The sequence below is a fragment of the Varanus komodoensis genome, unplaced genomic scaffold (assembly GCF_004798865.1).
Source record: "Varanus komodoensis strain SLA01 unplaced genomic scaffold, ASM479886v1 scaffold3, whole genome shotgun sequence".
Classification (NCBI taxonomy): domain Eukaryota; kingdom Metazoa; phylum Chordata; class Lepidosauria; order Squamata; family Varanidae; genus Varanus; species Varanus komodoensis.
In genome coordinates this window covers 61,055,445-61,082,765 of record NW_025335761.1, presented here as the reverse complement: position 1 = coordinate 61,082,765, position 27,321 = coordinate 61,055,445, and the positions used below count along the sequence as shown (strand labels likewise).

Genomic DNA, 27,321 nt, shown 5'->3' with positions numbered 1-27,321 from the left:
GGATTCTAAGAGAGTCCAACCTGGAACTCTTGGTGGGCTAAAAATTGAGAATATAGCAGGGGTTTTCAAAACGTTTCCACACTTTTTTAACTCTATTAAATAAAATTTCAAAAAATTTCATCACATTTCTACATAGTCACCTTCCTTTTCAATGCATTTTTCCCAAACTTTTTAATGCCATCAGCAAAACGTATATAAAATATATTTATAAAATAGAAAGTGCAGAAACTTTTTGAAAACCCGTCGTATTATGAAACTAGGATGTATGCTCTGCAAAGAGGAGATGGGAGCATTCCATGCAAAATTCCTGTAAAATCTTATTTTATTACATAACAGAAAGATCACTGGCCAGTTTTCAGGAAGCCAGTAGAATATTGCCATGACATATAATTGCAAAAAACAGTCCCCTTGCTGTTATAACTGATTTTTCTGTTCATCTTCCTTTGGGTGTAAAGATAAATCATTTTCCAGGGGAAATGTAGAAGGCGGATCCCCTTCTGGATTTTGCTTTTTCTTCTTTCTTGTAACTCTTTTGACCTGTAGGTACTCTTCTATGGGTTTTTCTTCTGGCTCTTCCAGTAATGCGGTCAGTAGATTAAACAGCAGGGCTATCCAAGCGAGTCCGAAGATAATCCAAATTGCTACCAAAATCCTGTACCCTGGAAAATAGTTCTTATCATGTTGTCTTCCTGAGCGCACAGGGGAAAGAAACATAATATCTGTTAGGAGCGAACTCTTAAAAATGTGCAGTTTCTATGAGGAACTTGTCTGTGCGTTGGAACCTCCTACCTTTGCGTTGTTTTTGACTTTGCCATTTCTTGGCAAAACTTGCGGTTACATTCAAACTGATTAAATTATGCCATTTATTATTATAAGCCATTATTACACTTTGTTGTTGTTCTTAGTCGCGAAGTCGTGTCCAACCCATCGCAACCCCATGGACAACATTCCTCCAGGCCTTCCTGTCCTCCACCATCCCTCAGAGTCCACTTAAGCTCACACCCACAGCCCCAGTGACTCCATCCAGCCACCTCATCCTCTGCCGTTTCCTTCTTCTTTTGTTATCTATTGTTCCCAGCATTAGGCTCTGCTCTAGGGAGTCCTTCCTTCTGATTAGGTGGCCAGAGTATTTGAGTTTCATCTTCAGGATCTGGTCTTCTAAAGAGCAGTCAGGGCTGATCTACTCTAGGACTGACTGGTTTGATCACCTTGCAGTCCAAGGGACTCACAGGAGTCTCCTCCAGCACCACAATTCAAAGGCCTCAATCCTTTTGCGCTCAGCCTTCCTTATGGTCCAGCTTTCACAGCCATACATTGCAACTGGGAAAACCATAGCCTTGACTATACACACTTTTGTTGGCAGGGTGATGTATCTGCTTTTTAGTATGCTGTCTAAATTTGCCATAGCTTTCCTCCCAAGGAGCAAGTGTCTTTTAATTTCTTGGCTGCAGACCCTGTCTGTGGTGATCTTGGAGCCCAGGAAAATAAAATCTGTCACTACCTCCATTTCTTCCCCATCTATTTGCCAGGAAGTGAGAGGACTGGATGCCATGATCTTAGTTTTCTTAATGTTGAGTTTCAAGCCAACTTTTGCGCTCTCCTCCTTCACCTGCATCAAGAGGCTCTTTAGTTCCTCTTCACTTGCCATGAGAGTGGTATCATCTGCATATCTGAGGTTGTTGATATTTCTCCCAGCAATCTTAATTCCAACTGGTGATTCATCTAGGCCCGCCTTTCTCATGATGTGCTCTGCATATAAGTGAAATAGGCAGGGTGTCAGTATACAGCCTTGCCGAACTCCTTTCTTAATTTTGAACCAATCAGTGGTTCCGTGTCCAGTTCTCACTGTTGCTTCTTGACCCGCATATAGGTTTCTCAAGAGACAAATGAGATGGTCTGGTACTCCCATCTCTTTAAGAACTTGCCACAATTTGTTGTGATCCACACAATCAAAGGCTTCAGCATACTCAATGAAGCAGAAGTAGATGTTTTTCTGGAACTCCCTAGCTTTCTCCATGATCCAGCGTATGTTGGCAATTTGATCTCTAGTTCCTCTCACTCTTCGAAATCCTGCCTGTACTTCTGGTAGTTCTCAGTTCACATACTGCTGGAGCCTAGCTTGTAGGATTTTGAGCATCACTTTGCTAGCATGTGAAATGAGTGCAACGGTGCGGTAGTTTGAACACTCTTTGGCATTGCCCTTCTTTGGGATGGGAATGTAAACTGACCTTTTCCAATCCTGTGGCCACTGTTGAGTTTTCCAAATTTGCTGGCATACTGAGTGTAGTACTTTAACTGCATCGTCTTTTAGGATATTGAATAGCTCAGCTGGAATACTGTTGCCTCCACTAGCTTTGTTGTTGCTCAGACTTCCTAAGGCCCATTTGACTTCACATTACGGGATGTCTGGCTTGAGGTCAGTGACCACCCCATCGTGGTTATCAGGGACGTTAAGCTCTTTCTTGTATAGTTCTTCTGTGTAATCTTGCCACCTCTTCTTAATCTCTTCTGCCTCTGTTCTGTCCCTGCCATTTTGGTTCTTTATCATGCCCATCTTTGCATGAAATGTTCCCTTCATATCTCCAATTTTCTTGAAGAGATCTCTGGTCCTCCCTAGTCTATTGTTTTCTTCTATTTCTTTGCACTGTTCATTTAAGAAGGCATTCTTATCTCTTCTAGCTATTCTCTGGAATTCTGCATTCAATTGTTTGTATCTTTCTCTTTCTCCCTTGCCTTTTGCTTCCTTTCTTTCCTCAGCTATTTGTAAAGCTTCCTCAGACAGCATTTTGCTTTCTTGCATTTCTTTTTCTCTGGGATGGTTTTAGTTGCTGCCTCTTGTACAATGTTGTGAACCTCCATCCATAGTTCTTCAGGCACTCTGTCTATCAGATCTAATTCCTTAAATCTATTTGTCGCCTCTACTGTATATTCATCAGGGATATGATTTAGGTCATACCTGAGTGGTCTAGTGCTTTTCCCTACTTTCTTCAACTTAAGCCTAAATTTTGCAACCAGAAGCTCATGATCTGAGCCACAGTCAGCTCCTGGTCTAGTTTTTACTGACTGTATAGAGCTTCTCCATCTTTGGCTGCAGAGCACATAGTCAATCTGATTTCTGCGTTGACCGTCTGGTGATGTCCATGTGTAGAGTCGTCTCTTGGGTTGTTGGAAAAGAGTGTTTGCTATGACCATCGTATTCTCTTGACAAAATTCTACCAGCCTGTGCCCTGCTTCATTTTGTACTCCAAGGCCAAACTTGCCTGTTATTCCGGTTATCTTTTGGCTTCCTACTTCAGCATTCCAGTCCCCCATGATGATAAGGACATCATTTTTGGGTGTTAATTCTAGAAGGTGTTGTAGGCCTTCATAGAACCGGTCAACTTCAGCCTCTTCAGCACCAGTGGTTGGGGCGTAGACTTGGACTATTGTGATGTTGAATGGTTTTCCTTGGATTCAAACTGAGATCATTCTGTCATTTTGGAGATTGTATCCCAGTACTGCTTTTCCTACTCTTTTATTGACTATGAAGGCTACTCCATTTCTTCTGAGGGATTCTTGCCCGCAGTAGAATACCTGATGGTCATCTGAATTAAATGCACCCATTCCTGTCCATTTTAGTTCACTGATTCCTAAGATGTCGATGTTCAGTCTTGTCATCTCTTGTTTGACCACATCCAGCTTGCCTTGATTCATGGATCTTACATTCCAGGTTCCTATGGAGTATAGATCTTTGCAGCATCGAACTTTCCTTTCATCACCAGATACATAAGCAACTGAGTGTCCTTTCGGCTTTGACCCAGTCGCTTCATTCTTTCTGGTGCTACTAGTACTAGCCCTCTGCTCTTCTCCAGTAGCATATTGGACACCTTCCGACCTGAGGGGCTCATCTTCCGGCATCATATCTTTTTGCCTTTTGGTACTGTCCATGGGGTTTTCATGGCAAAGATACTGGAGTGGGTTGCCATTTCCTTCTCCAGTGGATCACCTTTTGTCAGAGCTCTCTGCTATGACCTGTCCGTCTTGGGTGACCCTGCACGGCATAGCTCATAGCTTCATTGAGCTACGCAAGCCCCTTCGCCACGGCAAGGCAGTGATCCATGAAGGAGATTATTACACTAGATCTTAAGAAAAGCCATGCTGGGTCAGATCCGAGGTCCATCTAGTCTAGCACTCTGTTCACATGGTGGCAAACCAGCTGCCCACAGGATCCCTCCAGCAGGATGATGGGTGCAAGGCCTCCTCCCTCCTAGCTCCTCAGCCGCTGGAGTATGCAGCCAGGCCACCTCTGGTGAAGGAGGGAGCACATGGCCAGCAAGGCTAGTAGCCACGGAGAGCCTCCCCCCTCATGAATATGTCCAGTTCCTGTTTAAAGCCACCTAGACTGGTGGCCATCGCCCCCTCCCATGACAGTGAATTCCTTAGTTTAACTCTACATTGTGTGAAGAAGGCCTTCCTTTCACCTGTCCAAAACCTCCCACTAGTCAGCTTCCTGGGATGCCCCAGGTTTGAGTGTTAAGGGAGAGAGAAAAATGACTCTCTTCACTTTTTCCACACCAAGCGTTATTTTAAACACCTCTGTCGTGTCTCCCCTCACCTGCTCTTTTCCTAAGCTGAAGAGCCCCGGCTGTTCTCGCATGGAAGATTTGTACTGGCAGTCCAGTTTCCTATTCCTCTCCTGCCTGGGCCTTGAGGTCATTGTCTGAGGTTCTTCTCAGAGAGCCCCCTCTAAAGGAAGCAAAGGGGCTGGCTACTGGGGGAATAGCCTCTTTGGTGGTGGCACCCGCTCTCCAAAGAGCTGCACTTGGCACCTACTCTTTACTCCTTTCAGCACCAGGTATAAACCTTATTTACCCAGTATTTTAACATTTACATTTTTTCTTATTTTTTACATTGCATTTTATCTTGTACTTCTGTTATACCTGATCTGATTGCAGCTGCTGTAGGCTTATTGTTTCCATTTTATTTGAAGCATTATATTTGTCTGATTTTATATGTTAACTGATTTAATATATTGTTGGATCTTGTCTTTCTTGTACATTTTCACAATGTGAATCGGCCAGAGAGCCTTTTTTTTTTTTTTTTTTTTGCTGATGGATGGTATAGAAATGATATAAATTATTTATTTATTTATTTATTTAAAACGTTTCAGTTCATAATAGAACAGTAAATAAATCTTCAGGGAGTTTTTCCTGATGTTCAGTGGGAATCCAGCTTCGTGCCACTGGCTGGACTGAGCACTGTGCTCTGCCACTCAACCTTTCCCCAGTTTGAGAAGGTGCCATGGTTAAACTCTCCTTCTGGTGATGCTTTCGATGGATGCTTTCCTATTTTGAATCAGTGTTCAGCAGATTCGTTGCATCTCTTTTACTGTGGAGGCTTAAAGTATTTTTACGTTTATATCCCATTCAATATCAGGGGTCTCAGGATGGCAATACAGTAAACAGCAACAGGTCTATTGTACAGGCATACAATAAAAGCCAATCATTAAAACAACATTAAACCTTAAAACATAATGAAAATAAAGTTTCGGCCTGCTGCCAAAATGAATAATGTGTCAGCACCCAGCACATCTCTCTTGGGAGCAGGTTCCAGACCTGGGGTGCCACCACAGAGAAGGCCCTTCTCTGGGTAGCCACTCTTTTGATCTCCTTCAAGGAGGGCTCCCGAAAAAGGACCTCAGACAAAGATCTTAGGGGTCAGGCAGCTGTATATGGAAGGAGATGCTCCTTCAGGTACTCAGGCCCTAAACCATTTAGGGCTTTATATATCATTGTTAGCACCTCGAATTGGGCCCAGACTTCAATTGGTGGCCACGGCAGACAGTACAAGACCCGTGTTATGCAAGCATATTTACCAGTCCTTGTAAAAAGCCTGGCTGCTCTGTTTTGGGCCAGCTGAAGTATCTGGGCCACCTTCAAGGGCAGCCCCACATGGAGTGCATTGCAGTTGTCCAATCAGGATCCCAAATGATAGTTTGCACATACCATAGTTTGGAAGTCTGTATACTTTTAGTGGCACAGATTGGTTCATTCTGGGAGTCCACTGAAGGAGCACAGTTCACTTCCATAATGAGAGCAGCCCAGATTCAGGTGTCTTAAGCAGGCAGTGGAATTCGGGTCCCACAAAGTGGGACCGAGCAAGCCACCCTGAGGTCACACACAGTAGCCCTTGCAAACAGCCGCAGGAAACCATACCTGTTACGTAATCTCCGAAGCCAATGGTGCTGAGGGTAATAAATGCAAAATAAATGGCTTCACTGTAAGTCCAGCCCTCTATCTCTTGAAAGATGAAGGATGGCACACACAGGAACACGAGTATTCCCATAAGCAGGAAGAACAAAAGAGTCAAGCATCGTGTGGTTTTCTGAAAGACAAAAATGGCAGGTTTGATGGCCCAGAGGCCCAAATTGCCTTGGCCTTATTTTTACCTCTTTGTTAGCCATGTTGCTGCTGCTGCTGCTGCTTCTTTTTTTTCTTTTTTCTTTTTTAACTTTCCCTTCCAGTGTGAGGAAAAATTAACTCCATCTCCATGCAGGCTGACTTAGTCTTTCTTGCCTTATGAGGGGAATGGGAGATCTGCAGATCCTTCCCAATTCACCCTGCTTCTGTTGTTTGTTCTATTCTATTGTTTACTAGCCTCTATTGTTTCCAGGCAGGTCTCCTTGGAAATGGCATCCTAAAGGTAAGGAGCCACCACCAAAAAGACTCTCTTTCTAGTCACTGCCTCCCACGTGGCAGAGGGCAGGAGCTTGCAGAGAAAGGCTTTAGGTGGCCATCTCAATGGACAGGGTGGACTGATGGAAGAGAAGGCAGTCCAGCAGGTATTTCAGTTGTATGCCAAGCAGAACTGTAAAGATTACCCATTTTGATGCTGTTTTTCCTGGTACAGAGCCAGGGAGGTGTGGTAGGTAGAGTGCTGGACTGGGGTCCTGCGAGATCCAGGTTCTGCTCTTCACTCGACCATGAAGCTCCCTGTGTGACTTTGGGCCAGTCACTTGCTCTCACAGGGTTGTTGCCAGGAAGCTACGTAAAAAGGACCGGAAGGGGACTGTGGTAGTTGCCTTATGGCTCCCCACAAGAGGAAACAAGGTGGGGTAAAAATGCAGGGCAATGATGCCATGATGCAAAAGCAGAATGCCAGTACAGTTAATTAATGTGGCTGCCACTTTGAATAGATTCTGGAAATATATGGGAAACCTGTCCAAATGTTTTATTACAGGTGTTGTTGATGCTACTCACTGTATTCCATCTTGTGCTGGCCTTGCTGTTTGAGCAATGCCACATTTGCAGTGAGGGGGACCTGCCTGCCTGCATTTACTTGCCAACACAGCCAGTCAAGTGTTTTTACAACTGGATCCAAATTTGGATTTAACCAAATTTGGGTGCAGTACATGGACTTGGTCAGATTTGATGGATACATCAAAACTGAAGTTCAGTCCAGACAAGACGGAGGTCCTGTTGGTTGGCGGATTGGGCTTTGGGGAGGGTGAATTGAACCTAGTCCTGAATGGGGTTGCACTCCCTCTTAGGGACAAGGTTCGCAGCTTGGGAGTGCTCCTCGATCCGGAGCTTTCACTAGAAGCTCAGGTGACAGCGGTGCCGAGGAGCGCTTTCTTTCAGCTTCGGCTGATCCATCAGCTGCACCCCTACCTGGAGTATGACTGCCTGGCGACAGTGACACACGCGTTAGTGACTTCCCGCCTTGACTTCTGTAACACGCTCTACATGGGGCTACCCTTGAAGACTGTCCGGATACTTCAATTGGAGCTACCAGGTTGCTGACGGGGACTGGGCGTTATGTTCATATGACTCCAGTCCTCTGTCAGCTTCAGTGGCTTCCCACTGAAGTCCGGGCCCAATTCAGGGTGTTGGTGATGACCTATAAAGCCCTTAATGGCTTGGGTCTGGTTACCTGAAGGAGCATTTACATCCATATATGCCCGCCCGCCCCCTGAGATCTGCGGGAGAGGCCCTTCTCCGGGAACCCTCCGTGAAGGAAATTAGGAGGGTGAGTACTTGGAGGCGGGCTTTCTCTGCGGTGGCGCCCAATCTATGGAATGTGCTCCCCAGAGAGGTCCGCCTGGCGCCGTCGTTATTTGTTTTTCGGTGCCAGACGAAGACCTTTTTATTCAAATGTCATTTTAACTGTTAATAGTATTTATTTATTTTATTCTTTGGACAGGCCGACTTATTTTATACTGTTAATTTATATTATTTTAATTGAAGTTATTTATGTTTGTGAGCCGCCCTGAGGCTTCGGCGAATGGGGCGGCATAGAAATTTTCTAAATAAATAAATAAAATACATCCTAGCTGCTACCCCCTGTAACTTCAGGATAGGGATGTTCTGTCGGTGATTCAAGGAGTTCTGCAAATGCATAGAAGCTCCAGTGTGACCAAGTCGCAGAGACTGCGTTGCAGCTGAATGACCACGTGTTGAGTCTTGTGGCTGGTGAAGAAACCAGGTTTATTTGGTCATCTGGAGATTGCGCCCGTGTAATTACCTTCTTCATTCCCTTCTGGTATAGCCACTTTGCAAACCTTTCACAAAGTGTTGAGAGGATTTTGCCAATGCGGTGCAGGAAGACAATGTTCAAGGGAATTCCAAAGAGAGCAAAGAAGACGCAAAAGATCTGACCAGCTGCTGTTTTGGGGGAGACGTTTCCATAGCCTGCCAAAAGAGGAAAGTATTTCAAAGCACGTCTCCATAACCTGGGATGTTGCTCGCCTTGTCCTGCAGGGCTCTAGACCTGAGTACCTTTGTGCTCTGAATATACGCCATCCTCTTACATTCAAGACTGGTTCCTAGTCACTTTGATCTTCTGCCTGAACGATCTCCCATCTGCTTATAAGCACATCCTTGGGATTTCCTCAGAACACCTCCTGAGGTAGCCATCTTAGCCTGTTGCCGCGAAAAGCCTGTGGCACCTTAAAGACCTACAAATTTATTCTGGCATATGCTTCTGCGCACTGTAGCCCACAATGTTGTCCAAGGTAGAGTAAAGGAACTTTAAAAACAAAGCAAATGGTTCTCAAAGTGTCTCTTGTAGCCTTCGTGGACATTGAATCAGAGATGCTGCAAAAAGCTTTATTTTTGACTGTTTACTCTTGACTGCTGTCAAAAGCCAAGCTGTCAAGAGACCCCAAAGCCATCATCTTTGCTTATAAAAAGGGGGTAGCCACTAAATCACTCTTTTCGTGATGAGGTTTTCTTTTTCAAGTTCTAGGCACTTTTCCACCCTTTTCTGAGATGCTGGGTGCTTAGGAAAGTGCAAACTATCCCCCTTCATAGAATTCGGGGGGGGGGGGGGAGTTGACTGGGACATGAGTGCAAATGAAGCCATTAAGAGGCGCTCCAGCAAAGAATGTTTGCCATTTTCTAGTACACACAATCAAGCTGGCCAACTAGGTTGTGTGTAAAATAAGCCCTACGTTGTCAAAGCGCTTTGCTGCCCACAAACAAGCTGCCCTGCAAGAAACAGTCCAGGTTCACACAATTGTGAGCCGCCCCGAGGCTTCAGCGAATGGGGCGGCATAGAAATGTTTTAATAAATAATAAAATAAATAAATCTGACAATGTAGCATGGCTAAGCCACTGAGAGAGGTTTGTCCTATCAAGGCCTTTACTATACCAGATGGATTTATTTGCTGACCGCCAGTGTCAATGTCAGTGGCGTGAGCCTGGGTGGACTCCGGGGGACGGTGGAGGACAAGAAGGCCTGGAGGAGTGTTGTCCATGGGGTCGCGATCTCACAACTAACAACAAGTGTCTGAATGTTTGTGTAGCAGCTGTGCTGACAACAGACACTAATTTTCTTTTGACCCCCATTCACAAATAGCTGCTACACTTGTACCAATGAGCCAGTGTTGTGTAGTGCAGTGCAGTGTAGTGTCGTGTAGAGGTTAGGAGTGAGGGGTGAGACCTGGCTTCCCACATGGCCATGAAGTTCACTTTGGGCCAGTCACTGATGCTTGGTCTAGACGACTGTGAGGCTAAAGTGGAAAAGGGCAAGATCAGATCAATCAGCTTGGGCTTTTTGGGTGGAAGGGAATCAATGCAAATGTCTGAAAACATGAACCTTTCAATAAATCTTCATGCATCTGATGGTGGGCTATAATCCATGGAAGTTTAGCAAGAAGAGATGCGTTTGGAGACTCCATTTCTCATGCTGGAGGATTCCCAGTACCCTGAAGATGCTGTCACAGTCTTCCCCAAAGGGATGTTCATCACTGAAATGAGCAAATGTCCTACATAGTTTCAGGGCTAAACAGTGTTGCTTTGGGCTCAAATCCCACAAAGATTGAACACGGCACTCCAGAATAATCAGACAACCAAGCAGAAAAAATACTATGGAACCGTTCCAAATATGACATTTGACAGAGCCAAGACAAAGAGTCACTGGGGACTGAGCAGGTTCAAAGGCTGTTTTATCAATGTGAGAACCAGACAAGGCCTGTTCATGGGTCTCTCATTTATGGCACTTACTTGGGGTCTTAGTGTAGTTTATTTTCTCTAGCATACCCCTTTGTTTTCTGTCGTCAGAACTACCCAGCCATGGGAAAGGGATGGATTCTCCTGCTCATCCCATGCATATGTGCAGAGAAGGTTTGCCTAGGGTAGAAAGATGCATGGTTATTATGCATTCGTCAAAGCATGGCTGCTGAACTATATTATGCAGCAGCTGCAGGTTTACCAGAGAGTAAGACCCACTTGAATGCATAAGATTGTCCTAAGAGTGTTGGACTGAAAGTTCTGCCTTGGCATCTGTTCAGATAAAGCTGAGCAAGGATTTAAATTTGAGTTTCTCTAGTCCTGCTTACTTCATAGAAAACTCTGTATATGCTTCTGGAAACTCCTTGGAGAATGAACCAAGAGCTTTCTTGAGAGATACTTCAAGTTCAGTGTGCAAATCTATTAAAAGTTTCTGGATGTGAGGATTTGGCATTCCTTATAAAAAGGAACATTTTAAAACCTAGACTGACAACATCTTTTATTTTCACTATCTGAGAAAATTGGGCAACTTGAGAATAAAGTAATGAGTTTTAATTCTGTTGTGAGAATAAATAAGAGTGAGACCTATCCTAGAACTTCTAGCAAAACTGGAGCATGCTGGGAGTTGTAAGCCTTTCTTCTAACTTGATATTATCTACTCTGGTTTTATGCTCTGTTCTCCATTTCCCTTTTCAGAAGGCAAAGCTGCTCCCTCCTTACATGAATTATAAGAGACACATTTGCAATCATTCCCTTTTAGCGGGGCAGAATTTGAACAAATATGCATTATCTTGTACTATTTTACAACAGCTGTGGGAATGATGTAGTGTTTGTTTGATCAAGGAAAAACATATCTGTTATCACGGTCACCAGCAATCCAAAAGACCTTTCTGTGGGCAGCAAAAGGGAGGGCAAGATGCGGGAGGCTGAGATGTGGACAGCTTCCTTGTTGACCATAGTCAAGGCTGAAGCTGCATGTGACACAATTTATCAGAGTATGCACTGATTTCTATTTTTATTTTCTGGGAGAAGCAGAAAGAGTTTACCTATTGTGGCTAACATAGAGCCCGCGAAGAAGAAAGAGTTACTGAAACCCCAGTTGCTGTGTCCATCAGGAGACTCGTTCCCTTTTGAATAGATCCCCGTCCTAACAGCTTCCATCAAATTCTGCAATTAAAGGCAACGTTCAGTTGACTGAATATTAACGATATTCCCCTGACTCAGATGCTCCCAACCAGCAGCTCCATCGTTTCCACCTAGCTTGGCCAGTGGGAAGCTGGAGAAGGCTGCAGGTTAGAGAAGGGTTTTGTTTGGTTTTTATTTACTCAGTTCACTTCTGTACCTCCCAATAGCCAAGCTCTCCGGTGCAGTTTTCTGGGGTTTCATCCCAGTGCCAACAGCCAAGGGCGTAGGACCAGAGGGCAGTGCCAAAATACCCCACCTAGCATATTTTAGCATAAAGCAGTTACTTCCCATAACTATTCCCTAGGAAAAGCATTAACATAGAAACAGTGCAAGTCAGAAGGGGTCTCCCGGGCCATCTAGTCTGACCTCCGGCACCAGCTGGCTCCGCTCACGACATGCCCACCGTGTGGACGTCCAGCCTATCCTTGAACACCCGCACCGATGGGGCCTCAACGACCTCCCGTGGAAGCCCATTCCACACCCTCGGGGTCCTGACTGTCAGGAAGTGATTAGAACAGGGGGAAAGCCATGCAGAAGTTAGGAAACCAGCAAATGATGGGAAAGGGGTGGAGCAGGAAGAGGGGAGGTGGTCCTTGTGGGGAACTCTGGAAGGCAGGACGAGGACTCCTGGTGGAGCGAGGTTCTGCACTGAGGTTCTCCAGTGCCCATCTCTGCAGGTCTACCTTAGATCTGGGTGGTTTGGGTGGCTTCATTATTGACTAGTGAGATGCAGATTTCCCAGGCCAAGAATCAGAACTAGAAAATTCAACCACCACCCAGACAAGGGGCGACATCCGTTCCATCCATGATGAAATGGTGACCTACCTCCAGAATGACCTTCACCTCAGCCGGGCTGAGGGAAGTGAAGTTCTTCAGGAAGTCCTCCTTCATCCTGAAGATGGCGCCACGGTGTGTCTGTTCAGCATCCTTCTCCAATACCTGGAAGACGAGTGCGCCCAGCAGGAGGTAAACAAGGTAACCGACTATCAGGAAGCCATTCTGCAGGCGGCTGTGGATCATGGCCGTCTGTGCAGGAATGTGAGCAAAAGTGGAAGAGGGTTGAGGCTGGCTGGTAAACAAGTCCTTATTTGTCATTTCCCCTGAGGCCGGGCTCACAGCGCAGGGCAGTCGGAGCAAGGCCGCTTCCCTTTCTTCTGGGATTTCACAGGGACATAATTAATTCTCACAGATGTTTGTAAGGAAGTTTCTTGAAATGACATCACCAGCTGGAGCATTATTTGCAATTCAGGGACTTCCCACATAGTGCAAAACTCTGTTTCACTGGCTTTATAGGAGAGTCAAGAAACAAGGCATCTTTAGACAGAGAAGAGTCCTACAATTTGCAACAGGACTGGCTGGGAAATGCTGCAAACGGCAGAGAACTTTTCTGTGTACACATGCATAGGATTGCACCCGATAAGGAAAATGTTCGCAGTTTATTCGGACCTACAGGGAATACATGCGTCATGTTGGCAGCCCCCAAGGGGACTACAAAGATGGAGTCTGTACAAGATGCTGTTATCAGTTAAATACACTTTTGGAGGCAGGTTGGGGAATCACTAGGCAGTTTGCTATAGGGACAGGCCAGTAAAACAATAGGGTTGAATGGGTTAAGGGCAACACAACACAAAAGGAAGAACCTCCAGGACAGGGAACTTAGCATTTCTAAGGTGTAGGGGGGAAGTAAAACTTGTAACATGGATTCCTGATCAGAACAGGGATCCCATCTTAAGTCTAAAACTGTTCTTGTCCGCATTATGGCAGAGCTTTTGCTCATTTTGTGCAGACACTCCGGGCATTTTGCTCCTGAAAGACTGCTTTCCCTCATGGGAGCCAGCCTGCCCAGTTCTTAAGGTCTTCGGGGGATAGGGTAGCACTTTTCAAGAACCTGAAGGCTGTCCCACAGAGGACACCCAGGATCTCTTGTTGGTTGACCTCAGAATACCAGAAGCCAGATTCGGGATGGTTATCAGGAAACTCTTGATGATTCCTAGACCAGTACGGCAATGGACCCAACGATCTGGGAAGTTGGGGGCTCTCCCACGCTGGGGGCATTCAGGAGGCGGTTGGACAGGCAGTTGGATGCCTTGACCTGGAGCCCTACCTTGAGCAGTGCTGTGGACTCCATGGCCGTGTGGGTCCCTTCCAGCTCTACTCTTCTACGATTCTCTCGTTCTGCCCCACTCATCCTGACCGTCTCCTTTGCTGCCTGAATCCCTGCTCTCCAACTTTCTGTGCCTACAGAGAAACTTGGCAGCCCTCTTTGACTGTGTGACTGTTTGATAGGGGCAGTGTATGTACCCCAGGGTCTCTATGAGGTCATGGGGGCATTGCCCCTGGGGTGGGCCTGCTTGCTTGTCCAGCTGGGCCTCTGTGAGATCACCTCTGTGTACCAGCTGGGCTGCTTACAACCTCTAGGTGTGAGCAAGTAACAGGATGAAATCCCAGAATCTTGTAAGAAAAGCATTGGAATATTTCCTTGCTTCTGCCCTAGAATAGGCCCTATCGATGAGACACCGCCCCCCCCTTTTCATCTTCTGCAAGTGATGCAGCCAGGTTTGGGCCTTGGGGAAGAAGTTTAAGACCCCACAGCCCAAAGAGCCTCGAAATGAAAATCCAGAAGGCGGTGGTGATGGGGCAGTGGCAGATTCTGGCTTGGCACAGGCACACCGAGGCTGAGAAAAAAACCATGCCGTATTCTTTGTTCCTCTTTACTGAAAAAAACTAATTTGGGTGACCAAGTGAGCACGGCCATGGCTGTGCTATCTTTCTTTTAATAATTATGGCCTTTTCCCGAAGGAAACGGCTTCTTCCGAATTAAAAGCATTTCATGTCAGGACAGCAGAGAGAGAGACTCCATTTTTTCTGGCGGTCACATTCATGCTGGGGTTTCAAGTGAGCTTAAAATGAGAAGCCGCAGGTGCTTGAGAGCCTTTGCTGCTTTTTCCTCAGAGCCGCGGAACAGTTTCGAGCTTGTTGCTCGGCTGCAGTGCAGCAAGAGCAGAGCAGCAGCATGGAAGGAGCGCACCGCACCGGGGTGGGGAGGAAGAGGAAGATGAGTGGTGTGTTTCACACCCAGAGTTGTGCCTGTGGCTATGCCCAGCCCCCACCTAACTGGAATGAGTTGGGGCCTAAAACGGCCAAGCTACGCCACTGCTTAGCAAGGGGTTTTGAATCGTATATTGTGGCATCAGGCAACCTGGGACGCTTACCTGGACAGGGTGTCTCACTGGGGCCCATCTAAGGAGCATCCAGGAGAAACGCCATCCCCGTGTGGCTGGCCAGCCTTTTCTTTCAGTCTGGTTTGCTTGATCACAAGCCTTCAAGACCCCCCCCCCCGCCCGCCTCCATAAAAGCAACCTCAGTGGGACCAAGCAAGATGTAAAGGTCAAAGCGGACCTTGCAATATTTGCAAAGAGCGGCCCAAAGGTGCAGTCTGCTCAGCTGCACAGCCTCCAAATTCAGGGCCTTGGAGGTGTCTTCTGCAGAGCCGAGGAAGCAACGGAAGCGATTCCCGACCCCCCCCCCCCCCCGTGCCCTCCAAGCAGCCAGGTGGCCGGCTTCAGCGTGGAGCTGCAGTGCTTCAGCCAGAGAGGGGAAGGGGCCGGAGCACCGCCAGGGGCCTGCGTTCTGGCAGCCCCACCCTCCCCCATTCCCTGTGCCCCGAGCTCTCCCCTTACCTCTTCCTCGAGATCACTTTTTGGAATGCATAGGTAACATTGTCTGCATTGACATTGCATGGCCCTGTGTAATAACCAGAGTGGGAGGGAAAGGCTAGAATGCCATCAATGAGGCTGACCTCTCTGCTTGATCTGTGTCTTTCCTGCCCCTTTTCTCATCCCACCTCACCCGGAAAGGCAAAAGGGTCACCTGAACAGTTTCCCCCTCCCCTCCCCTTTCTCTTACCTGAACAAAAGAACCAGTCACTATTCTCATATAACACCGGTGCTCTATCAGCTTCATTGGCTCCCCATTGAAGTCCAGGCCCAATTTAAGGTGCTGGTATTGACCTATAAAGCCCTAAATGGCTTGGGACCAGGATACCTGAAGGACTGTTCCCCCCCCCCCCAATATGCCCTCCCATGCCTTAAGATCTGCAGCAGAGGCCTGTTCCAGGAACCCTCCTTGAAGGAGGTTAGGAGAGAGAACACCTGGAGGAGGGCCTTCTCTGCGGTGGCACCCCAGCTGTGGAATGCGCTCCCCAGAGAGGTTTGCCTGGCACTGACATTCTATTGCTTTTCGGCACCAGGTCAAGACCTTTTTATTTACCCGACATTTTAAAGTTTAAATATTTTAATTTTGTTTTTATCCTCAGTCGTGTGTTACCATGATGTATTTATTGGGTGTTTTATATTGTAAGCCATCCAGAGTCGGACCGTAATGGATGGGATAGAAATTCCCTAATAAACAAACAAACAAACAAACCCTATTTCTTCTCTGCCAGGCTAATCAGGTAACAGCGGACCTTCCTTTTCAACCGCAATATCCTGCGTAAAGATACCAACATCTCTCCTTCATGCAAGTTGCATATGGATTGTTTGTGAGTGAACCAACCTTTTCCCTCTCAGTGTATAGCACCTTCCACTGCAGATTCTAACAGATCCAGCACAAGCAACAGCACATAATAAACACCTGCACATAACCAAGTATGGAACAGGTTCCCAACAGGTTTCATGATTTCAGCCATCACGGTTCTTTCCCTGTCAGGTGCAAGAGGCTGGAGCAGGATCTGTGCTCGGGTCCTCGGCTCCAAGGCCAGAGCTCTGTTTCTGACCTTGGATTTCAGAGTCCTGGGACTGTAGGATCGCTCTGTGAGAAAGTGGGACCTGCCCTGGTCGCCAGTCTCTTTCCCGGCTTGAGTCCACCTTCGGTCTCGGCTTTAAAGCTCCAGGAGACTCAGCACTGCACCTAGAATGTGTGAAGTGCTGCGTCTGGATCAGGCCGTGGGTCCATCGATCCAGCCTTCCAGTCACACAGTCATCCACAGAAGACCGGCAAGCAGTACAGCACTCCCCCACCCATGTTCCCCAGCAACCGGTGTAGCTATTTAAGCAGCTGTCCACCTCACTGTACCCCTACAAACCTGTCCAAGCAGGTAAGCAAGATCGGAAAGAGAGGCCCTACGGAGGACGCCACAAGCTGCAGAGGCTTGCTCACGGGGAATGTCTGAAGCGGCTTTTCCCTGTGTTGCGCCCGCACTATGGGATGCAACCCTCAGATCCATTATTGTCGCCCACCGGCAGAGTTCAGCAAGGGCGTCAAAGATGCATCTCTCCAATCCAACCTTTTACAGCAGGTCGTTTTGGATGCTTCCACATTCTGCATTCTTGCAGGCGTTTGTTGTTTCCCCATTTATACAGTGCCTTATGAGAGCAGATAAATGTTAACAGAGAGATAAATACATGAACTCGTGTGCAGAACTGCCGTCCTCAAAGGGCAGGGCTCCTTGTCCTGCACTGTTGTATTCTACACTGGGGATGCAAGTCTTGCAGCTAAATTCAGACCAGCTGGGATCCCAGCCCGGCCTCCTAAAATATCATCCTTCCCCAAGACACTCCTGCAGGGCCCCAACGAGCACTCCTGTTGTGGTTTTCCAGCGTTTGCACAGCTTCCAACCACCGGCAGCAGCTCATTCCAAATGGTGGGAATGTCCCTACAGATCAATTGTTGATGGTGGAGGGGCAGCTTTTGGTGAAAATACGTGGGTAATTTTGGCCCCAGCCCCTTGCCTTTAGCCCTGCCTAATTGCCTGTGGAATTCAGAATGCGATAGGGATTCGGCACCCCTGCTCAGCACCCTGATTTGCTAGGGTGCAGGGGTTTAATTTGTGGCCTCCCAGATGCTTCAGGTATCACTCACATCAGCCTTACCTGGTGGAGACAAAAGAGACAGATGCTGGAAGCTGTATGCCAAAAACTCTGGCAGGCCACACAGTACTGGGAAGTGCATTCATCTACTTTTCAGAGAAATCAATCGATAAATAGCAAATAAAACTGTATTCCAGCCTTTCCTGCTCTCATGTCCAACCAATGCTTTGGACTCCAACTTCCTGACTATTGGCCATGCTAGATGTGGTTGATGTGAGCTGGAAGTCCAACACCTGGGGGGCACCAGGCTAAGAAAGGCGCATTTGGACCCCTCCTACAGAGCCCCACCCCCTCACCATAAGGGCATCACCTGCCCTGACCCTTTCAGCTTCACTCCATCTTCAGGTCTACACCGCAGGGGACTTAGAAACATAGAAAACAGAGCGAGTCAGAAGGGGCCTCCCAGGCCATCTAGTCTGACCTCTGGCACCAGCCGGCTCCGCTCATGACATGCCCACCATGTGGATGTCCAGCCTATACGGTGCTACCCACGCCCTGCCCCACCACCTGTTTGAGCTTCATCCTGCTATTTCAGAACAGGAATTTCACGCTGTACAATGCCTCTTTTGCATAATTATGGCCTTTGGGTGTCACCTTGTTCGCTTTTCCCTCCCGCACGTCAACAGAAGCATGGAGTATTGATTTATGGCAGTATCACTCAGAGCCCGGCTTAGCTGAGGCGTGACGCAAGAGGGACCCACATGTCCTGGTGACGCGCCAGCACAGCTCATCCAGATGGTGTTGGTGGAAAGTCAGTGCCTTTGGTTCCTTACGCGCTGCTCTTCTGGAGGAACCCTCTGTGGACTCATTCCTCTGCTCAGAGCCAGGTGAAAGCGAAAGTTAGTGGAGAAGCGACCAGGCGTTGTGTATCTGCAGCGGGAAATGGGACCCCAGCAGACGTGTTGGTCCCCCTGGGCACCCTCCATAGAGAAGTTTTTGCAGGTGAGGCAAGAAGAAGGCGGCCCGCCAGCAGCAGCTGAGGCAAGGCTGCGACACCCGGAGGAGTCCTCCCGCTCCAGAGGTCTCAGTAAACAAATGGGTAGAGCAGCGTCCAGAGAACTATTTCAAATGGGAAAGATGTTAGATCCTGAGCACCTTCCCAGCTAGACACCACTGTGTGAGGCCTGCGCATATCAAGCAGCCTTTACATTCCAGGAGTGCAGGTGCTCTCGGGTGCTCAGTGCACAGAAAAATGTGCCTGCAACTGTTTACAAACTGAAACCAAAACCAGACGGAACTAAAGTCCACCTGAGTTTGGTGAACTTAAACAGACCTTTGTACTCCTGTGTGTTTAAACTTTGCTTCTACCTACGCGCATCTAATACAGTCGATCCTTGTCTAGGAAAGCCATTTCCCATCGCACTCGGGAGTTTGGGGTTAGTGATTCTGCCTTTAATCATGCTTTCAAGCAGTTTGCCCAGAACAGATGCTTCGCTAACTGACCCGTAATTCCCGGAATCCCACCTTCATCCCTCTTAAAAAAAATTGGTGTTACATTGGCCAGTCTCCAATCCTCTGGTAAAATGGCTGATTTTAGAGACATATTAAATATTTTGGTAAGAAGGTCAGCAATTTCATGTTTGAGTTTTTGGAGAACTTAGGATGGAGATTGTCTGGATCAGGCGATTTACTGACTTTCAGTTTGTCAAAAAGGTGGAGAATTTAATCTTTTTTCACTACTGTCTGCTTCAGTGCTTCCAATCCCCTTTCAGAATACAATATATAGGACTATTGGTGCAGTTTATACATTAAAAAAAGGCTCAGGGACAGGTATCTGCTCATTGTCCTCTGTTGTGAAGACTGTCAAGAAGAATTCGCTTAGCTTCTGTGCAAACTCTTCATTCCCCCCTTAATGCTGCTTTAATTCCGTTATCATCCACTGGCCCAACTGCTTCCTTAGCCTCTTTCTTTCTTTTGACATATTTAAAGAATTCTTCATTGTTAGCCTTGATGTTGTCAGTGTTGTGCTCCTCAAACGGTTTCCTGCTTCTCTGAGTGTCTGCTTGCATCTCCATTGTGCAAGCTTGTGGTCCTGGCCATTCTTTGCATTTGGGCTTGTTGTTATTAGTCACGAAGTCGTGTCCAACCCATCGCAGCCCCATGGACAACATTCCTCCAGGCCTTCCTGTCCTCCACCATCCCCCGGAGTCCGCTCAAGCTCACACCAACTGCTTCAGTGACTCCATCCAGCCACCTCATCCTCTGCCCTTCCCTTCTCCTTTTGCCCTCAATCGTTCCCAGCATCAGGCTCTTCTCCAGGGAGTCCTTCCTTCTCTTTAGGTGGCCAAAGTATTTGAGCTTCATCTTCAGGATCTGGCCTTCTAAAGAGCAGTCCGGGTTGATCTCCTCTAGGACTGACCGGTTTGATCGCCTTGCGATCCAAGGGACTTGCAGGAGTCTCCTCCAGCACCACAATGCAAAGGCCTCAATCCTTCGGCGCTCAGCCTTCCTTGTGGTCCAGCTTTCATGCATCTGGGCTAGTCTTCCATTTTTGGAAGGAGGCTCTGTTCCTTCTAAGAGCATCTTGAATTCCATGGATTAACCAGCTAGTGATTCCCTGCACTTGCTGCTGCCTTTTTCACTTGTGGTGTGCACATTATCCAGACGCTCATGCACACATGCGTGCACACCTAGGCCAGCATGCACATGATTTTAATAACAAAGATTCTAGGGCCCATTAAAAATCCAAACATGCCCTGCCAAACCCCTGGAAGTAGACCGAGGGCGAACTTTGTACCAAAATATGACAAATCCTGCACCAGGCAGCCTCACTCAGGCAGTCGGTCCAAAGACGAGGAGCCTGTGCCAAGAAGGCCCTCTCCATAGCTGACTTCTTTCTGTCTCTCCCTTGGAAGAGGCACAGGGAGAAGGAGCTCAGGTGAAGATCAAAGCAGGTTCAGAGACATGCTACAAGATTCCTCATGCTCTCGATGTAACAGATTCACCAAGCTGTTCTTCCGGGATGAGTTTCCCCCCTAATTAAATTTCTGGTTATCTTTTTAACATGCAAGGTGGAGTACAGTTCTTACTTTGTTCACCATCTTCAAGACCACCGAGTGAGTCTCTCGCCAAACAAAGCCCATCGCGTGATTTCTCTGTGTCGGAGTGTGCACTTCCTGGCACACAACCTCACATTTTATTTGAGTCATACTCCCCTTTTTAAATGAATTGTCAGCTTCTCTGTGGAATCCTAAACAACATGCCCTGAGGTTTCTGCTTCTCCATCTCTGGTACAGCAAAGATCTCTGACTGACAGTAAGACACAGTTCCATCAGAAAGATTTTATTTTCATTTCACAATCCAATGCATGATTAGATGTATTGGAGAGCCAGTGTGGTGTGGTGGTTAAGAGCACGGGACTGGGACTCAGAAGATCCAGGTTCTAGTCCCGCTCAGCCACGGAGCCAACTGGGTGACTTTGGGCCAGTCACAGACTCTCAGCCCAACCTACCTCACAGGGTTGTTGTTGTGGGGATAAGATGGAGGAGGAGAATGATGTAAGCTGCCTTGAGCCCTTTGTAAGAAAAAGGGAGGATATAAATCGAAAAATAAATAAATATATTCTACAGCCGTTTTGGACTGCAACTACCAGAATTCCCAGTCAGTGGCCCGGCTGGATGGAAATTTTGGGAGTTGCAGTCCAAATGCCTCTGAAAGCCACCAGCTTGGAAAGGCTGCTCTACACATTCCCAGCAGGTTCCTTTTTCTGCCTAAACATGCACCAAATTGCACCGTTAAAAGTCGTGTTCAAAACATAGGTGGGAAATGTGCAGTCCCTGGATTCAACAGCAGGCTGCAGCATTGAACTAGAAAGAGTGTGGAGACTCTGAGTGGATAGGAGACCTAACACCCTTTTCCATCAGGAGTAGCTACTGCTCGTTTACTGCACCTCCGCGGGCAAGAGGCCCTCTGCAATCCTGCATTCGTACAAGGGGTTGCATGATTAGCTGCCACATCAGGTGAATTTTTGGGGGCACAGAGAACTGCGCGCTGAAAGAATCAGGCCTGGCCAGCTCCCATGCTTGTTGCAGGAAGTCTGAAAGAAAGACCGGTTGCCGTCAGGAGCAACCACACGCCACAGCAGCGTCTCCCAGCCGAGCCCTCCTGGCTCTTTTCTGCTCCAACCCGCTGTGGCCGGCCCAGCCTGGAGCCGGCAGAGCCGACCTGGGCACAAGAGAGCCAGTGTGGTGTAGTGGTTAAAAGCATGGGACTGGGACTCAGAGGATCTGGGTTCGAGTCCCCGCTCAGCCATGGAGCCAACTGGGTGACTTTGGGCCAGCCCCAGACTCTCAGCCCAGTCTACCTCACAGGGTTGCTGTTGTGGGAATAAGAGGGAGGAGGAGAGATGATGTAAGCTGCCTTGAGCCCTTTGTAGGAAAAAGGCAGGATATAAATAGCAATATAAATAAATAAATAAATAAATAAATAAGACCGTAACGCCACTGCATCTTGTGCAGGTGGCTGCATCTTTCCTGGGCGGTGCAAGGCAGAGAATGGCGTGATCACGCGCTCCTTGTTGCAGGCCCGTCAGGTTCTCCTTGCAGTGAGAGAGACGCCCAAGGGAATGCGCAGCTGCAGCTGCCGGACCTTCGCAGTGAGGAGACGAGAACATCTGGGGACACGCAGCTACCCTGCACAGCGTGTGGGCATCCCACACAAAGGGCAGCCATGCTCAGCTTGCCACCGTTAGTGGTAGGACATATGCTGTGCAAATTTGTTTGTTTATTGAAAACTTTTCTATACCGTCCCTTCACAGAGGCCTCAGGACGCTTTACAACAGATTAATAAAATAGAATAAAAATAGAAATAAGAGTAGGGGTGGCACAGCATCCGATATTGAGTATAAAACCACCAATTAAAACAGGTTAACCATTAAAATATTGGGAGAAGCAGTGCTTTTTTTGTCATAGAATGCACTGGAACGGAGTTCCGGCACCTTTTTTCAACAGGTTTTCCAAATTTTAAAAGTAACTGTTGAAAATTTGATGTTTGGTCCACATGGATTTGAATCGCCCTGTCGAGCATAGCAGGTTGGTGGTAAAATCATTGAAACGGTGCATGCGGGCTGCTTGCGTGTCGAGTCCGATGCATGCGCGCTTCGTTCGCGCTGGTTGTGATGGCACTGCTCGGCTTGTGTCTGGTCGTGCGCTGAGTGCTTACTGCGGGTGGCGACCGTTATGTTTCGTTACACAACTGACGTGTGTGGGTGTGTGTACAGTGACTGACTACGTGCGAAAGGTAAATAATTTCATGAGTTCCGGCAACCTTTTTCTTACAAAAAAAGCACTGGGGAGAAGAAAAAGATTTTCGCCTGACGCTGCAAGGAAGACGTGTTGGGGCCAGGCAAACCTCCCTGGGGAGCGTGTTCCACAGTCGGGGTGCCACCGCAGAGAAGGCCCTCCTCCGGGCAGCCACCCTCCTAATCTCCTTCAAGGAGGGCTCCCAGAGGAGGGCCTCTGCCTCAGATCCGAAGGGGTGGGAGGGCAGATAGGGGAGGAGGTGCTCCTTCAGGTATCCAGGTCCCAAGCCGTTTGGGGCTGTATAGGTCATCACCAGCACCTTAAATTGGGCCTGGACTTCAGTTGGTAGCCAGTGTAAGCGACAGAGGACCGGCATTGTATGTGAGTACCTCCCGGTCCCCATTCCTAGCAGCACCCAGTCCTTGGGGGCGCTCTTGCAGGCAGGCAGGGCTAATCAAGGCAATGGAGCTTGCCCACGCACTTCTGTCCGAGGCAGAGGTGGGGTCTGAACTCCAAAACAGCCCGGACCATTCCGTTGGACCCCAATAAAGATGGCCACGGAGGCAAGCCCTTACCTTGGCAGCTTGCCAGAGTGCCTGCATTGTTGAGAGATTTAAAAATCTAGGGGGCAGTGAGCCTGGCAGGCCCCGAGTTGCCTGTGGGCACCATGCAAAAGGCCCCATTGAGCCCCATGGGCAGAAGTCGCCTGATGTGTTTGGGTTTAATGTTACAAGGAAGGCAAAGCTGCACATCTGTGGTCTAGCTTGCTTTAACAAGGATTCTGCCACAGCTCCACAAAATGCTCACTGGGCTTCTTGGCACAAGAAGCAGGGAATGGAGGGAAACTTAGAGGAAGGTAGGAAGGAAGGACAGAAGTAAACAAGGTGGACACCGGAGACGGACTGTGAAACTATACTGTAAGAGCCAGTGTTGCCCAGTGGTTAGAGTGTTGGACTGGAGCTCAGAGGACCCGGGTTCAAGTCTCTATTCAGCCATGGAGCTCACTGGGTAACTTTGGACCAGCCACTGATTCTCAGCCTAGCCTACCTCACACGATTGTTGTGAGGTTAAAATACAGAAGAAGAGGATTGTGTAAGCTGCCTCGGATTCCTTGTGGGAGGAAAGGTAGGATAGAAATGCAATATAAATAAATAACTTGAGCCATTTGCATGTGGAGAGAGGCAGGTGCCTTTTGCTAACCCTGGCTGAGAACAACTTGCTGTACCAAACTTTTTTTTGGTGTGATCCAGCAGGAGCAATACCAGCATCATAGGCAAGGGGACTCTCTCTACGCGAAAGGGGGAGAATTTTCACACAAAACTGGAATCTCAGGGGATGAAAGGAAAATTGTCCAGCTGTTTAGGCTGTCGGAGGGATTTGGATGGGAAAGAATGAATAACACCAAACCGGTTTTCTGCCGCACTCATTGCAAAAGATAATTAAGATGCCGTGGGAGTGTTTCCGGCTGAACCTGCCTTATGAGCACAAAGCATCCAGCCCTCAGTGCTGGAATTTCAGAACATCATATTTAACAGCCTGAATGAGTGCAATCGTCAACTTGTCATCTAGGTTGTCATTTGCCCACCGCGCCCCGTCAGTATCATGACTACTTATTACTCACGGATATGCCCCTCACCTCTTCTATAGGCCTTTCAGCCCAATGGCCAAATTCTGTTCGGGAGAAGATCGCAGCAACTTCATTCCACTGGTGGGCGGGGCTGAAGTGAAAGGGGTGTGTCCAGAGACTAAAGGGGTGTGGCCAAAATGTTCACGTATTTTAAGTATAAGCTCTTCCTGCTTATACTTGGAATCATAGAATCATGATCTGCTCATAGAAGAGTTGGAAGGGGTCATGAAGGCCATCAAGTCCACCCCCCTGCTGTTGCCAGACACCCATTTCCACCATCCCACTCAGGTGGCTGTCCAGGTTCTTTTTATTAGAATATTAGACTATTTTGAATGTCTCTGGTGTGAGAGAGCCCCCCACCTCTCCAGGCAGCTGGTTCCACTGTTGTATTGCTCTGACAGTGAGGAAGCTTTTCCTCAAAAGCTTAAAATTTAGGAGAGGCATTCCAACTTTAAGAAAGATGAGAAACTGGGAAAGAATCCAGACAACCATGAAGAATCAATGGTTGGTGGAAAGAGTGTGGGACTAGAAGAAGGAAGTGGAAACCATCTGAATCATAGGCTGCCTTATATCCAAAGGTTTTTTTTAATATAATGCACATTACTGTGAGAATTTGTAATATTTTATTTCCTTCAGGTACAAAAGCTCCAATTTGTGTGTCCTTTTGTGCCTGTGGAATTGTAACTCCAGAAAAATGTGTTCTCTGCAGAGCTTTGCCAAATGTTTGATAGGCTCCAAAGCTATGTAGTGTCTCTCTCTCTCTCTCTCTCTCTCTCTCTCTCTCTGTGTCTCTCTCTCTCTCTCTCTCTCTGTGTGTGTGTGTGTGTGTGTGTGTGTGTGTGTGTGTTTGTGTGTTACTGCAAGGAAACCAGGCAGCTGGTATAATATTCCTTCTGCTCTCCATATTCCCACAACAACCCTGTGAAGTAGGTTAGACTGTGAGTGACTGGCCCAAAGTCACCCAGTGAGTTTCATGGCCAAATGGGGACGTGGATTATTTATTCTTATGTTATATCCTGCCCCTTTTCTTTCCAAGAAGCTTGAGGTAGCTTGCCGCATTCGCCTTCTGCTCTCAGTCTTATCCTTGCAACAACAACCCTGTGAGGGAGGCTGGGCTGAGAGTCTGTGACTGGCCCAAAGCCACTCATTTGGCCCCATGGCTGAGCGGGGACTCGAACCCGGATCGCCTGAGTCCCAGTCCTGTGCTCTTAACCACTACACTATGCTGGTGCTCATTCTTTTAGTAGGAAATAGTTTCTATTTTTCTTGGATGTGAGGTCATGCGACATGCCCAAGTAAACAAACTGGAGTTGTTTCTTGCTGGGCTGAAAATGCCTGTTTAATGTAGTGTCTGTGATTGCTTTGATCTGTCAACTGATTAACCTCGAGGGGGTGTTTTTGCTGTTTTTGTGCATGATGGAAAGGACATTAATGACATTTCCATATCACTGTCTCATTATGCCAAGTCTTTAGCCTCTTGGGCATTTTTAAATAGTAAGTCAGCCATGTTGCTTAAAACACAACTGGGCCGGCTGTAATTCTATGCCTGTTAAATTGTTTTTAACAGCACAGGCTTGCGCGCCTCTACTCAGGACTCACACTGAATTTAATTGGATTTATCCCCAGGTAAATGTGTACTGGGCATGCTGTCCTTTGCCAGTTCAGACAGGGAGCAGGCCAGATTCCCTGGGCGTGTCCCGCGCTGCCTCAGCCATGCTAGCAATTTTTGGACTCCTTCTATGTAAATGTGTGTAGGATTGTGCCTCATCTGATTTAGTCCTGCTCTCAAGGAAGAGGGACTGAGACCCTGGCTGGGACACCTCACACTCTCTTCTCCCCTCTCCGTGCCCCAGAACACACCCCGCCCCCAGCCTGAACCCAAACCCTAGCCTGGCGCCAGTCACATATGGAGCGCCACCTGGGATCTTGGCGCACTTTCCCAGGGCAGAGATGGAGCGCAGAATGTTCCTATGGCCTCCTGATGCTGCCCTGGGGGCCATGGGATTATTTGGCATTCCATTTCCCAGGCCCTCTTATTAGAAATCATAGAATCATAGAGTTGGAAAGGCCATCAAGGACAACCCCCTGCTGTTGCAGACACCGACTCCCTCTTGCATCCTGCCCGACTGTCTCACTCAGCAACATGGTCAGCTTGTTCTTGCTGGCTGTGGTGTGGTTCAGCGTTTGCACCTCGCCTGGCCATTTTCTGCATCTGGCTCCTTGCCATGTACCTTACCTTGCCGTGTTGCCTCAGCAATGCAGGTTTGCTCGCTCACTGCGGTCCAGCTTCTGCCTCTTGCCTTCCCTTGCCACGCATCCTGTTTTGCCACGCATCTCACTCAGTTATCCTGCCTCAGGGTGCTTGCACCTCCTGTTATTGACCCTTGGCCTGTTCCCGGCAACATCCTCCTTCTGCCCTGAAGTTCCTGTCCCTGGCCTGCTTCGTGACTCCAACCTGGACATGCCATCAAACTTTGCTCTTGGACCTTGGACTTGGCCCCACCTTACGTGCTGGTGCCTGGGCCTGGTGCCTCTGTCTTGTCCCTTGCCACCCACGTCCCTGCCTGGCCCCCGGCACAGGAAAAGCAAGCCCTTCTCTTGAGATACCCCCACCACCCGCCCCGCAATCCACCTGGCAACGACACACCGGAACGTGCTGCCCGTAATACATTCCAGGACTCAGCAGAGCTGGTGTTGAGGGCAAACCTAAGCGCTTTTCAAAAAGTACGCACCTGTGACAACCCTCTCTCGAGCCTGAAATGTCGGCACCGTGCTCGGGCACCTCAGTAGACTTCTCTCCTTTATTCTCCCCCATAAGGTGGCCATATGTCCTCTTCGGAAGTGCTCTTGAAGGTGTCCTCTTTTGAAGGGCTGCCCAGTCCAGGTTCAGCTTCGAGATTTTGCGGGGGAAA

The 27,321-nt window shown here is 47.9% G+C and overlaps 1 protein-coding gene across 1 annotated transcript; it reads right to left on the bottom strand.

The window, feature by feature from the left end:
• Nucleotides 1-331: 331 nt before the first annotated feature.
• Nucleotides 332-12,695, bottom strand: LOC123026872 (potassium channel subfamily K member 16-like). The gene is made up of 5 exons (XM_044436977.1): nucleotides 12,501-12,695; nucleotides 11,537-11,657; nucleotides 8,503-8,669; nucleotides 6,195-6,363; nucleotides 332-689 (listed from the first exon to the last, which is right to left on the bottom strand). Exons 1-5 carry the CDS (start codon nucleotides 12,693-12,695, stop codon nucleotides 415-417), a joined length of 927 nt encoding a protein of 308 aa, XP_044292912.1. The 3' UTR covers nucleotides 332-414.
• Between the last annotated feature and the right edge of the window lie 14,626 nt (nucleotides 12,696-27,321).

What these genes read in the sequence shown, in the direction of transcription:
- LOC123026872 (XM_044436977.1), bottom strand. Translation starts at nt 12,695, where the DNA reads ATGATCCACAGCCGCCTGCAGAATGGCTTCCTGATAGTCGGTTACCTT. An exon ending in AGGTGAAGGTCATTCTGGAG is followed by an intron (nt 11,658 to 12,500) that starts GTAGGTCACCAT and finishes CTTTAATTGCAG; the next exon opens with AATTTGATGGAAGCTGTTAG. An exon ending in CTCTATGTTAGCCACAATAG is followed by an intron (nt 8,670 to 11,536) that starts GTAAACTCTTTC and finishes CTCTTTTGGCAG; the next exon opens with GCTATGGAAACGTCTCCCCC.